The sequence below is a fragment of the Stegodyphus dumicola genome, chromosome 10 (genome assembly GCF_044657685.1).
Source record: "Stegodyphus dumicola isolate Sdum_Otavi_A_Nest chromosome 10, ASM4465768v1".
Taxonomy (NCBI): domain Eukaryota; kingdom Metazoa; phylum Arthropoda; class Arachnida; order Araneae; family Eresidae; genus Stegodyphus; species Stegodyphus dumicola.
In genome coordinates, this window is record NC_140777.1 from 58957437 (window position 1) to 58972301 (window position 14865).

Here is a 14865-nt window from a genome sequence, read left to right on the forward strand (position 1 = left end):
CGTTTTTTTGTGCTAATACTTTCTCTTTAATTCTATAAACAGACAAAATTTCTCTTTCAGTTACAAAGTTCCACTGTTCGAGTCCTGTAATTGCTGTGTCGTGAATAACGACTAACTTGTCAATCGAAATTTTTTTGTTTTCAATAACCTCTGTGTCACTTTCTTCACTATCGGAAGTGAATTATAATGACGAGGAATTCAATTTAAATCCAAAGACGGAATACATAGAGATGAAATACTACATTTAGTAAGGAATTATAAGCCAAATACAATAAAAACATCTGCCCTGAAGATAAGGATAGTGCTGACAGATCAACTTCCAATTCATTGTTCATTACAAAAAAACTTTCTCTTTAATTCTACAGATAGACATAATTACTTGTTCAGTTACAAAGTTCCAATGTTCAAGACTTGTAATTGCCACGTCAAGAATTTCCTCTAAACTGTCAACTGAATTTTTTTCATTTTCAAAACTATTCAACACCCACTCTCTTATTATTGGTAGTGATATTTTGTTGATTTTTGAACCATACTTCAGATTTTGCCATTATTTCACCAGTTGGTTGACAGCAGAGGCATTGTCACTGCAATTGAAAACTCCTATAATATCATCTTCATTTATTACCACCTCCCCACATTTCTTTGAAAAAATCCATTAATTGGAATTTTCTTTTATTATTTGAGATAATGGATTGCCTTCAAATTTGCAGTTATCATCATAAAGCTTAGCTAGCAGCTGCTATACACTATTAGCAATGTATCATGAGACTAGCAACTAAAGACATGTTGCATTAAATTCTCTCTTAATTCTATCGCACGCTGACGAAGTTAAAGTTAAGCTTCAATTATATTAGTTATTTATTATACTTATCCTATTTCTGGAACATGATTAAGTCTTATCTGAGTCTCAAATAAATTCCCACATATACTCAATGCTTATTTAGGATGGTCGCAAGACATTTTACAGCCCAGTGCAGTCTCTGTATGTCCAAAATTCTACTGCTAACTGCCTCCTTAAATTCTAAAAATTTTGCATCTTGGTGCCTTCTCTAAAGATTTTGCTTCATCTAAATTTTGCCGCCCAATACGGCCACACCAGCTTTGACACTGGTCTTTGAATAACAAATCAGTTATTGTCAATTCAAACAGCACTAAATGTAAACTTTAGGTCTATGAAAATCATTGAAAAAAATCTATTTTTTGCTTATGGAAAAAATTTTGTTAATTTCTCCTCGACGATATACTCTAGACCAGCGGTTCTCAACCTTTTGACTAACGCATACCATTTCAACAAAAATTGAAAACCTTTAGTACCACCACTCTTGAACAAAACTCAGATTGCATAAATTTAGGAGTGTTAGAGAAAAAAATCAGGATGTTGGGGTTTTAATTTTTGGATTTAATAGTTAAAAATACTTTGCTTCTTTGTGTACCACCAGTTGAAAACCCTTGCTCTAGACTCTAGCTGAAGCCTGCTATCATTGCCAAGCCTAATGTTAACATAAAAGGTTACCATGCTCTTTGGTATTCAATTACTAATGATAAAATTGTCTAAACAATTACTAGTTGTTTAGACATTGCTACATGAATCATTTCTCAAGCTGAAGTGTGTTGATAGTCATACCTTGTTAAAAGCCAAAATTAATAAATAATGATTCACCAGCTTGGCATCAAGGCAGAATTTTAATTAAGAACTGGGACTCTCCACATGCTTTATTATGAAAAAATATCAAATTCGTAAGCATTAAGCAGCCAAAAAAAAAAAAAAAAATTTCTAGAGATAGGACAAAAAAATGGTTGTTAATGATTCAAAGGTCTGAATTTCAAAATGTGCACTGTATATATTACATATAATGGATTACTTAAATAAATCTGCTTCTTTGAACGGAAAAAATGCAATCATTCAAATACATGAAAAATTTTTTAAAATAAAAAATAGAAACAATATATTTCTACAGAAGTAAAGTTGAACTCAAAAGAAAGGCAACTCGTTATAAAGATTTTCAAAAAAGTATACCTTAGGTGAAAATTAGAAAGAAATCGTAGCAAAACAGCTAAAAATATAACAAGCTTGGAGCTCAAACTTTGTCAAGGGGAAAGCCAAACCCAAACATTCCAATCAATGACAGTTTATAAAATATATAAATGTTTCCATTACGAGTGCTAAAAAAGTTCTCTCTAAATTAATAAAAGACTTTCTAGACTACTCACAAAATTTTTATACTTTCTTAACCTTCAGACTGTTTTACATGTATATCAGTAAGACATCAATAAGAAATACATAACTTTAACAATGAAAAAACATACTTACTTCTGAAATATTACATTCATTAATTTTATCTAGCAATTTTCTTGACAGTGATGAAAAGTTCTTGGCTTTCTCTAGTTCAGAACGCATGAGAAATCTATCATGCATCCTAGAAAAATAAAATTTTTAGTACATATTTTGTGCAAAGAGCACATTATTTATTATTTAGCTATATGAAAATTTTGGAAATATTCAAATTCTGCATTCATCTGCACCAAATTTAAGTAAAACTAGAGTTGCAAACTCAGTTGAGTTGCAAAATATATTTATATTATTTCTTTTTTTATTATTACTTTAAACTTTCAATTTTAGAATTAACATTCCTGTGAATGAACAATTTTCAGAAACAAACAATTTCTTAAAAACAAATAAAAAAAAGTTTTAGTTCAGTAATTTAGGCAATAATATGTTATTTCAGCACAGATTGCAAAGTATGAAAACTACTAATTATTATTATAAAACAAAAAATTTTTATTTAATAAAATGAGTTTTTATTTGTGAAGGTTCTAAAAGTCAAAATAACTTTATATTAATTTTACTGTGCTAAATCAATTGCAGAAATTATCGTTCTTTTGTATGAAACAAAATCATAATTTTTGTATGCATTACTTTTGTTGCATTCTAAGTTCCAACAGTTTTTATAATTGCATGACACTTTTTGCCTTCAACTCAATTTTCAATTACAGCTTGCGAACGTTTCCAGCAATTGCAACAAAGTGCAATAAATATTCTACAGGAATCTAGTATTTTGCCACCAAATCACTAAAGGGAGAACAATGAGATGCATTTGGTAGACAAACAGTGCACAAGGACAAGTTTCTGCTATTCTCTGACATTTCTAAAAACCAGATTGCTGTGTACGCAGGGAGAAGACAGCATAAAAATTAGAGAAGGATTTCTTGAAAAATATGCTTTAATTTTATTTTTATTTCATTTTTGTTATGTATCAGATAATCCTTATTTATTAATTATAATTTGCATTTTTTTCATTTGTTGATAATGTTTGCCACTTACAATAAATATCAATAGTTTGAGAATGTTTTTAAAAAATTCATAAAGATCGGCAACTTGCCCCTGATAAGTAATTTTTACCTTTTCATTTATAAAAAACCGAAAATTGTACAAAGGTGGTTACATTAATATGTAAGTACCGATTATCTTGTCTCATTTTTAATTTCATTCTATGAGTGCAATTTAATTCAATATACTTCAGTATTTCCCCAAAATTATTAAAACATTAAATTATCAATTTAATCAAGAAAGCATACTCTCAGCATAAAAACTACATATTTGATGGTACTTACCCTGAAATCCATCGATTGACTGCATGACTATTAACATCGGGATATGTGTGATAGAGTAAATTTGACAAAGCAAAATCCAGGCATATTTGGAAATTTTCATCATCTTCCTGTGAAACAAATTTACACATACAAAACCAGTTTTAAGACAAATTCATAAGAAACATAACAAATGAAGACTATATATAATGTTCCTTAAAAAGGAAAAAAATATTCTTCAAAAACATGAAAATTACACATTCAAGCAAATTTGTTTGCAACTGCCCATGGGACAGGCCCATTCTAACAATACAAGTTGATAATGAAAAATGTTTGCTACTTTTGCTCATAATTTTAATATGAGTGAGTCCAAAGACTAAAAATTTCAAAAACATGGTCACATGACCTCAAGAGGCAAATAGGTAGTTTAGGGTACAAAAGGAGTCAGGTAGAAATAGACAAAACATTAGAATTTCACCATTGGTCGTACATGTATAATCCCTGTACAGGTGTAGGAGTGAAATGCAGGACAGCTGAAAAATAACTGGCAGAAGAGAAGAAAAATGGGAGTTATTCTTGACCAGCTGTTCTCAATCCTTCTTGGACACTTTTCTGTTATCGAGACCGGATTCAGAAATGTACCTATGTATGTGTGATTGTATGAAAGTACACTGCGCAAAAAATTGGAGGATTTCTATATCTCCCGTTCTACTGGGCTGATTGACGAATTGAGTTTTTCATGTCTCAAAAGCGCGACTTGGGATATGTATTAGATTTATATATAGAATTGCCCTAATATAGGTATTTTGACACAAAATCGAACTTTTTCTGAAATGACATGCCAATTTTTTTTTTCATATCTCGATTCTATGACTCAAATTATGCCTAAATATTAAATTTTGTAAAATTTGGTGTGAAATTTATGGAGAAATTCAAAAATTTATCTTGGCACTTTTTTTCAGTTTGCGCCAACAATAATTCACTTGGCGAACTTTTTAATTTATGGCTACCTATTTTTCTTTCCCTTTTTTGCATTGTGAATGAGTTGAAAAAAAGTCATATCATTACTACTTTCAAATAATTTTAACAAACTGCGTAAACCACATTTGATGTTAGTATCATTTTCAACAATTATGCCACACTTCAAAACGTGCCAATATATAAATTCACGTACATCTTTTGAAATTTTGAATAAAAAAACTCTAATTTTTTGCAGGTATGCTTAGGAATACATCTACTTTAAGATGATGGTAGAAATTTTATAGGTTATAATATAAAAAAATTTTGAAAAATTTATTAAAATTATTTTTAAATACAAATTTTTAAAATAAATCATAAAAAATGCACAAATTATATTTGGATTAAGCCTAAATCTCGAATTCTGGAAGAAGGAATCAAGCAAGTTTAATAACAAAAAAGTGATATTAATAAATATATATCAAATTCAATTAACATTGAAGAGCTAAAATTTTGAGAGTTAAATTTTTTAAAAACTACTTATGCGATTTTTACAAAACTTGGCACTTTGGCATAATTTGAGTCATAAAATCGGAATATGAAAAAAAATTGGCATGTCATTTCAGAAAAAGTCTGATTTAGAGTCAAATTACCTATATTAGAAAAAAGCTATATATAAACCTAATACATATCCTAAATCTCCCTTTTGAGACATGAAAAACGCAAGTTGAATTTCGACCAGTAGAACGGGAGACGTAGAATTTTTTTTTTCGGGGGGGGGGTCCAAGCAGGCAATTGCCCTGAAGGACTACAGTAAAAAGTCGTTAATTCGAACACCCATAATCCGGACCTCAAAGCTTCAAACGAAAGTCCGGATTATGGGTGAGGTCCGGATTTCGTTACGCGCATGCGTCAATGGGACGCATGCGCGTAAGACCTTTACGGCTGCGAATATGCATGTGCGCATGCGCAAAATACGTTTACGCATGCGCATTTAATGCATAATGGACGGTATAAGCTAAGCTAAAATTATCGAATTCAGTTAATGTTGCAGATTGCATTGTTCCTTAATCTTCGAATTGGATCCAGCTTATTATTTTTTGCAAACTGTTAGAGCAATTTTATAAAAGTAAGCTTGAACTTTCGATTATGTCAAATAGAATTTCCGATATATATTTACTAATATGTAAAGGATCTACAAAGCGAAAGTATGTTTCGAAGTCCATTAAACAAAAATGGAATTGCTGCAAAAAATGACTTAACCATTCCGAAATCTATTTATCAATTTCACGCTGCTCTGCGGCGGGGAAGGGGGGGTGCAATGAATTGGAAGTTGATCTGTCAGCATTATCCTTATCTTCAGGGCAGATGTTTTCATTTTATTTGGCTTATAATTCCTTACTAAATGTAGTATTTCATCTCGATGTATTCCGCCTTTGATATGATTTAAATTGAATTCCTCGTCATTATAATTTGCTTCCGATAGTGAAGAAAGTGACACAGTGGTTATTGAAAACGAAAAAGTTTCGATTGACAAATTAGTCGGTATTGTCGACACAGCAATTATAGGACTTGAACAGCGGAACTTTGTAACTGAATAAGAAATTTTGTCTGTTTATAGAATTAAAGAGAAAGTATTATCACATAAAATGAAGCAACTTAAACAACTTACATTGAAAGAAATGTTTAATAAAGTAAACAAATAAATATTAAGCTTTTTTTTTTTTTGTAAATTTTGATACCCTTTAGATCATAATTGTTCTTTATTTCATAAATTACGGTTTCATATTTTTAATTTTATAATTTCTGCATGCCATCTTACCAGATTTAAACTGATGATGAATTTTTCCGGATTATAATCCGGAAAAATTGATAACACGGAATCGCCGAAGTCCCGACGAGTCCGGATTAACAACTTTTGACTGTATTAATTTCGTTTTGACATTTCGTATTGAAAAATATAAACGGAGAATCACTTTTCAAATTGTTGGCACCAAATATTATTGCCCTGCATATATATTATATTTAAAGAAATTAAATAATGCAGAATCTGCATGAATGTATGTATGTTTCCGGATTGTGATAAAACAACAGTAGCCGTCAAAATTTGAATAACATAATGTTCCTTGAAATATGGGTACGTGGAAGCCCTAATTTCAATTCGAAATTTGTTTTATTATCAATTTCATATTTTGTAACACTTCAGCGAATTTTTTATTAAAAATCTAAATGACTTTAAAGTGAGCAATGGCAACAATGTACGAAAAAACATTTTTATCTCCAGCGCACGAGACTCTGTATCGGAAATGCTAAAGATATGCTCATTTTAAAATTATTTTGGAATATTTCTGTAGAACTGAATTTTATGGTTTGAATATGTAAAATATATTATTTAATAAATCATTACAAAATGTTTAAAAAATGCCCCTTTGGACGTAATTTAAAATCTGAAACATTTCAGATTTTTCCTTTTTCAATTTTTTTTTTGGCACAATGTACATATGTCTGTGCATATACAAACACACATGCATACATATGGGCATTTCTGTCTATGGTCCCAATAACAGAAAAGTAACCTTTTTGCTATATGCATCCTTTTCACCACTGCTACATGATCAATCTCCCCTTTCCAAAATTAAGAAAAATCTGATAACCTAATACATGAATAAAATTAAGAAAAATCTGCGCTGAAGACTGCATGACTTTCTTGTATGCCAATTACAGTATACACATTCTTTTCAATACATCTTAAACTTATTTTCTCAAATTATTCTTATTTAACCATTTAGCAGTTACAAGATTAAGCAAGTCTTTCTTTCTAAATACATGCAATATCTGTCAGTCGTAAATTTTTAATGTGAGCTGTTCCGCTTGCACCAATGGCAGTGCATAACTGGAATGTCAACTGAGTGCACTGATAATCGTTTACAGGTTTACTAACCTAAACGCAAGTTAAAAATGGATAAAAAATCGCAAATTTTTAAATTAAATACCCTGGTCAATTTTTGTCTTACAGAAATCAATATGTTTAATTTTTCATAAAATGAGTATAAAACTTCCTGGGTACAATTCCGCTTGAGTGGCATCAGTTAAAAATGAAGAAAAAATGAGAAAACAATGCTACAACAACATGCCAAATATCGTGGCTCAAGTTTTCCAGTTTTCATTCGAAATATCTTCACATGTTAATTTTTTTGCCATATTTTGCCATTTTTTTATTACGATGGACTACATAATTTGGAAATTACCTAATGACAAAGTGGCTGTCATAAGATTTCATCAAGACCAAGGAATAATTCCTATCAATTGACTTTGTTCTTAAAATCATTCGATGAAGTTAACTTTTGACTCAAACAAAGCTCCTATACGGCATTGTTACTTATGTTCTTGCCATGAAAAAAATGCCATGAAATGTTCATGCCATGAAAAAAAAAAAAGGATTGAGAACCAAAACATGATTTGAAGGCCCATGTTTTTCTTTCTTTAGTGCCGTTCCTTTTATCAATTTGTGGGTGATTGCATTTTGCCAGCTTCAGTTAAAAATCAGCCATAATAAGACAGTAGATTGGAATAACTACTTGAGGGAGGTATGTGCAAAGAGCTTGATGTCTCATAAAAGAAATAAAATTGGTGGAGCCAACAAAAATCTTAGAAGTAGACGGAAGTCTTTCTACAAAAAGGAAAAACAACACAGGATATGTTCTGGAATGCTGGGAAAGCAATGAATGATTTCTGGTTGCTGATCTCGATTGTTGTGCTACAACACTGATGACTGCCATTCAGGAAAACATTGCGGATGGCAGTATAATATTTTCAGACTGCTAGAAAGGACATAAGGAAGAGGAATTAAGAAATGCTGAACATTTCACTGTGAGTCACAGTTATAATTTTGTAGACCCCGAAACTGGATGCCATACTCAAACTGTGGAATGACTGTGGGACTGTGCTAAATGGAGAAATAAATTTTAGCAGTGCACTGCTCGCCACCATTTAGAGTCATATCTGATAGAATTTATGTAGCGGTGAATTTACGAATAGCAGCTCCAAAAACCCCAACACGGTATACTGCCCGTTCATCAGGAATCATTGACTTCTTCCTGCTCAGAAACACCAGCGTACCACTGGATGTTTCTGTGCTGGATGAACTCTCATCTGACCATAACCTGGTCAGAATGATTCTGGACATTCGCAGCTATACCTTACCAGACACCAGAGCCCTTACTACTGACTGGCGAAAGTATGCCAAAGCTCTCAAGTACATTCAGTTCACCATACCCACAATACATACGAGGGATGATATTGATAGCTTTATTCAAACTTTCACATCTTTTATTAGAGCTCATGCCAATGCTCAAAAAGAATTCCCAAAAGACATATCTTCCGAAGCAAGGAGCTAAAGCAGCTGATCACCCAGCAGAATGCAGCAAGGAGACAATTTCAGCGTACCCGTAACCAGGAAGATAAACAATCATTCAATCGTCTCTCAAATGCTATCAAGTCTCTATTAGACACCCAAGCGCAACAAAGCTGGACCAGCTACCTCAATGCACTCTCCACAGATGATAACTCTGGAAAGCCTTTAAAAAGTACACAAAATGCTACAATAAAATTCCGCCCCTTAAAGGCCCTCAAAGGACCCATTACACAGAAATTGAGAAAGCAGAATTCTTAGCTCAGCATCTGCAAACTCAATTTCGCACAAACAACATTCATGACACTACAACAGAAAACCTTGTTCACCAGTTTCACTCCACCTTCTCAACAAATCCATGCACAGACAACATCATTCCAGCCTTACCATCAGAGGTCTATACCACTGTCAAAAGACTCAAGAAAAGGAAAAGCTCCGGTATTGAAGCCATCACAAACATTATGATCAAGAAATTCCCTGTCAAGACCATCTTCATGCTAACTAAAATCTGCAATATTATCCTCACCTGGCAATACCTTCCTCAGCAGTGGAAAATAGCTAAGATTATACCTATCCTCAAGCCTGGTACACCTGCGTCGGAACTTGTATCTTATAGACCAATAAGCCTATTATCTTCAGTAAGCAAAATATGTGAAGCTATCATACTCAAAAGAATCAACGCATTTCTGGACTCCAACAATGTTATTATTCCACATCAATTCGGGTTCAGACGACATCTCTCCACAACCAACCAACTCTACCGAATGGTAGAAACAATTGCAAAGGGAATGGCTAACCGGAAAGTGACTGGTGGTTTATTCCTCGGCACTGCCAAGGCTTGATAGTTTGGCTGGATGGCCTCACTTACAAATTACACATCCTGGGTATCCCGGGCTACATCATAAACATTATTAATTCCTACCTAACAGGTAGACACTTTGTTGTTCACGTCTCTGGCACAAATTCCACAAGCCATGTCATCTTGGCTGGCGTCCCGCAAGGATCTTTGCTCGGACCTACACTTTTTAATATTTACGTGAACGGCATACCTTCCACACACGACACAGCATTAGCTATGTATGCAGATGACACAGCAGTCCTCGCACACAGAAGTGCATTTCCAGGTCCAGTTATACAAGGACTACAAAATTACATACACACGCTAGAGACTTGGCTCTCCAGGTGGAAGATCCTTGTGAACGTGGGAAAAACAACAGCTATTATGTTTGTGAAGAAAACTAACTTCAAGAAAAACCAGAAGTTGTATGGCACTGATATTCCCTGGGGCAAGCAAGTCTCTTATTTTGGGTTGATCCTCAATAAATCACTTACATGGTCCCCGCACATTACATCTATTATCCAGAAGTTTTGAGTTCGTAAAGCCAAACTATACCCCTTAATTGCTCGAAACAGTATATTATCTATTGAAAACAAGTTACTCATTTACAAGTCCATTCTACATTCACTTTTGTGTTATGCAAGTCCAGTTTGGGCATATACCAAGAAAACTCATAGGAAAAGATTGCAAGTCCACCAGAATACTGTTCTACGGCAAATTGCAAATGCTGAATGGTATGTAAGGAATAATAGATAGGCATTGAGTTACTGCGCACTCATTATTATAACTTAGCCAAAAAATTTCATGAAAGGCAGCAAAATGTTGATAATCCCAGTATTAAAATCTATGATTACGACTATAACAGTTTGGAAAATATGGATAGGCCTATGGCCCAATTAAATGTATGGATTATGTAATATGCAACTCTAATAATTTGACATATGTGTTTATTTATGTATATATTTTCATTCCTCTTATCTACTACACTTCAAGTTTTCTGTCTTCATTCTCACTTTTATATATGTTATAGATATATGAATATAATTATTTCAAGTTCATGTCTTAATGTTGCGTACTTGATAATTCTTAATGGATTCAATTTGCTTATGTTTGCACTACCTCATTCTTGTCACAGTGACCAGTTTCTCGACTTTTCTGCTCTCACTAATTTAGACAACAACTCCATTGATATTAATACTTTAGCAATATTCTTATTTGACCTTAACAAAATTTTTATAAAAAACCTGTTCGATTTATCTTTCGGCTATTGTATACTACCTTTCGAAATGATCAAATTGTTCTACAAGGGGTAGAGCTTTGTCTCAGGCACCCTGGTGTCTCAAACACCATTCTACAGAGAGAGAGAATTTATGTAATGTCAGTTATATTCAAAAACTGAAATTTTTTCCATAATATTGTATATTTATAATTTTATGCCACCTCTTTAAATTAAATTTCCTTTTGTTTTATTATTTTTTATTTATGTGTAGAATATTCTTTATGCCACCTGTTTAGATTAAATGGTTAGAGTTGACTTTAGGGTACCCCTTGTATTATCGCGAAGTTGTTGTTTCATTATCGCCAAGTTGTTGTTTTGTTTATCACCAAATTGTTTATTCATTTATGATAAGCTGAATAGTTGAATGTTATGGAAATGAATGTTATGGAATATTATGATGTAATTAAGGATGTTTGCATTATTCCGGGAAATTTTGAATTGTGGGGTGTTTTGCAAGGGCTTTTGTGGTGTGTGTGGTTAGGAAGTACATTGCTTGTTTCATTGTTTAGACAGTAGAATGGCTGAATGTAGTAAGATTAATTTGAAGTTTCTGTACGATTTGGAACAAAGGGAGAAAAGTGCATTAATTGGCTGGTGTGTAAATGAAGGTTTACTTAGTAGCCATTTTCTGGACATTACGTAAGATATTTTTTACTCTTATTTTTGTGAGTTTATGTGGGGATGCCAATATACGGATTCTAGTTCAGATAATTTTAGGAAGTTTTTGGATGCTGTTAAGGAATTTTGTGTGCCACAGAAGTAAGTGGATATTTGCTTTGTGTAATGCTTAAATGCATAACAGGTTTTTCCTTTTTTATGTTATTTTATCATTTGGTTTAAAATGTAGTTGAAAAAAATGTGATACAGCATTAAAAAATCACAAAAAACTTACTTGTCAAATTACAATGTAATCGGGGCCAATGAGCCTATTAGATCATTTCATCTCAACTGGAAATGAAGAAATATATTCACTGACTGACCTTATGAATGCTAGTGGCACTAGAAATGAGAAAGCTAACTGGATAGAGGAGATACAATGTTTGAAGGAGACAGGGCAAACAAAAGCGTTTGAGGTGTTCCTAGCAGATCAAATGCACCTGACAGAGTGTTAAATCAGCTGTAGTTTACAATAAACAGGTCAACTAACCCTGACTATATCTGATGTAATTTGGCTGCAATTTTCAAGCAAGATCAAAATTATCAAAAAATTGTTTCAGGAACTTGCATATTTTTATAAAGTTTCCTTCTGATTCTAATTTGGTCAAAAATGGCAACCTTCCCAGTTATTCAAATACATCATTTTCCAACTTTAGAAAAACATAGATCTTCGCAGCTACTGTCACTTTCTCGTTTACACAACTAAAACTGCTGCAATTTCAAGTTTTTTAAAATAAAATATTCAAAACAAAACATTAATAAATATGTAGTGAAAAATTCCATGTTTATAAAAACAGAACTTCAATGCATAGTTAAAAATTCTGTTACATTTGAAAGAAAATTATGAAAAATGTATACTGTCAGGGCTGGATTCAGACTTGATAAGGCACTAAGCTATTTGAGATATGGGGACCTTTTCAAGTCCAGATATTATATGTCAATGCCAAATATGATTTTCGGATACCAAGAGGGCTTTTTTGGGGTCCCCCAAGAAATCGGAGGCCTTAAGCTATAGCTTGTATAGCTTATATGTAAATACTTCGCTGCATACAGTAAAGCTTTTACATGAAAATAAGTTTTTAACATAATATCCATTAATGCAAGCTATAATGGTATATATTTCAGGATATTATAGGAATTTTCTATTATTAAAATATAATCATATAAGGAAAAAAATGTGAGACTTTCAAATGCAAAAAAAAAAAAAAATATCTTAGTTATATAGCTAATTACTTAATTCTCCGAAAGTCACCATTTTAGTCCCAAATTACTAAAAATTTATCCACTCCTCTATTTAAAAGAAACAATGTCAATGCAACAAAATTTCAAACTGACTAACCACATACAGATACAATATTTGGCCCTACTCTTATATGCCCCCTAAGATCATCAAATGTGGCAATATGTGTTCTGCGTTGGTTTTTGGCACGATTGCGTGTTGTATGGCAACCCTTTTGACGTTGAATACTCTTTTGCTGGAATGTTTTAATTGCTCGTAGGTTCGTGTCCTGCATGTTTTGAAATGGCCTATGTTGCAATGAGAGACGTGGTTGCAAGAGGGTCTGGGAGATTATTTTTAGTATCATGAAGTAAGGAAATGCTGATGCAGTGTATTAAAGAGTGGATTGATCCTTGTACAACTATTTTTTTGGATGGCTGGAAATCTTACAAGGATTTAGGAAAAGAAGGTTTCGAACATTTATTTGTGACCCATAGTATGAATTTTCTGGATAGTGTGTCTGGCTGTCATATAAATATGAGAGTGATTACATGTCGGCATGAAATTGGTATTTCTGCTGTTCGAAAAAGTATACATTCATGGTAAGTGCATTTTATTTTATTCTTGTTCTTATTTTGTAGAATGTTTATGTTCATTGTTTTTTTAGTATGGATTTCTGTCATTATTATTGCTTTTTGAATTGTTTGAAATTTATTTTAGTTATTTTAGTTTATTTTGTTAATTAGTGTGTAGTGCCCAGATTGTGCAATTCATAGATGTGTTTAGAAGTTGAAACAGAATGCCGTGTACATGGTATTCTTTGAAATTTATTGTTGTTATGTTAATTTATTAAAGCCAGGTGTGCGTAGTTCGTAGATTCTTTCGCCGCCTAAATTGTGCAATTCGTACATTTTTTTTAAGTTAAAACATATTGCTGTGTACATGGATTTTTGTCAAATATTTTTGGTTAGAAACTTTACGTTTTTGCTATCTAATTTATTTTATTTTATTTTTTTGTTTGTTTTTGATTTTTAGCCTAAAGTTTTTGGAGACATTTTAGGCTTAAAGTTCGAAATGTAGACAAAAAATTTAGATAGTAATATGGCACTATGGCACCGTAGAGGCGAGAAATTTGGCGACTTGAGGGCGCATATAAGAGTAGTTCCCAATCTTTTAAGTAAAGCAGATAAAGATAATTGCAATTTTCATTTTACACCAACAAAACTAATAAAATAGAAGTTAAAGTCTAAATTTGGCATATTTTTAATGATCCACTGACTATTAAGAGGAAGTTTTTTTTTTTTTTTTTTTTTTTTTTTTTTTTTTTTTTTCGGAACTATATTCAGATTTTAAATTCTAGACAATAATAGTTAAACTCGAACACTAATTGAATAAAACATTTTCTCTACATATATTTTCTCTATTCTAACAAAGCATTAATATTGAATGCGATACTACAGTTTGAAATTTATGCATACTGATTCAGTTTCTTGTTTTATACTTAAAATAAGAAACTTACCTCGAATTTTGTTACGGATTGAACTAACTTTCTGCAGTGCTCATACAATATGCTATCGGCTTTTTTCTTAGTCATTTAAAATGTTAATTCAATACAGATTAGTAATTCATTTATCAAATTATCTTTCATGCATTTAAATTAAACGACTTTTTACAGAACAGTTAATTCTTTTAAACTCAAGAATTAATCTAAACATTATATTAACCGCCAGAAAATATTTACAATTTTGTACGCGGTGCTACTAGCGTCTAAACCTAACTTTTGCTCATCGCCCGGGTTTCGGAATGACAGAAGGAAAAAGGGAATTTTGTCCAAGCGCTTACAAATGCTCATGTTGGATTTCATCCAAGCGCTCATGTTCGAAGACCGCGTGCTTATATCATTAATATATTATTAA

General features: G+C 32.3%; 1 protein-coding gene across 1 annotated transcript in view; it reads right to left on the minus strand.

The window, feature by feature from the left end:
• LOC118193663 (gamma-tubulin complex component 5-like) overlaps window positions 1–14823 on the minus strand; it is a 125941-nt gene extending 111118 nt beyond the window's left edge. The window contains exons 1-3 of the mRNA XM_035364785.2: window positions 14469–14823; window positions 3613–3719; window positions 2312–2417 (exon numbers count right to left, since the gene is read on the minus strand). Coding sequence (XP_035220676.2) covers window positions 2312–2417; window positions 3613–3719; window positions 14469–14543 — 288 coding nt within the window. The 5' untranslated portion in view covers window positions 14544–14823. The remainder of the gene's footprint in view (window positions 1–2311; window positions 2418–3612; window positions 3720–14468) is intronic.
• Between the last annotated feature and the right edge of the window lie 42 nt (window positions 14824–14865).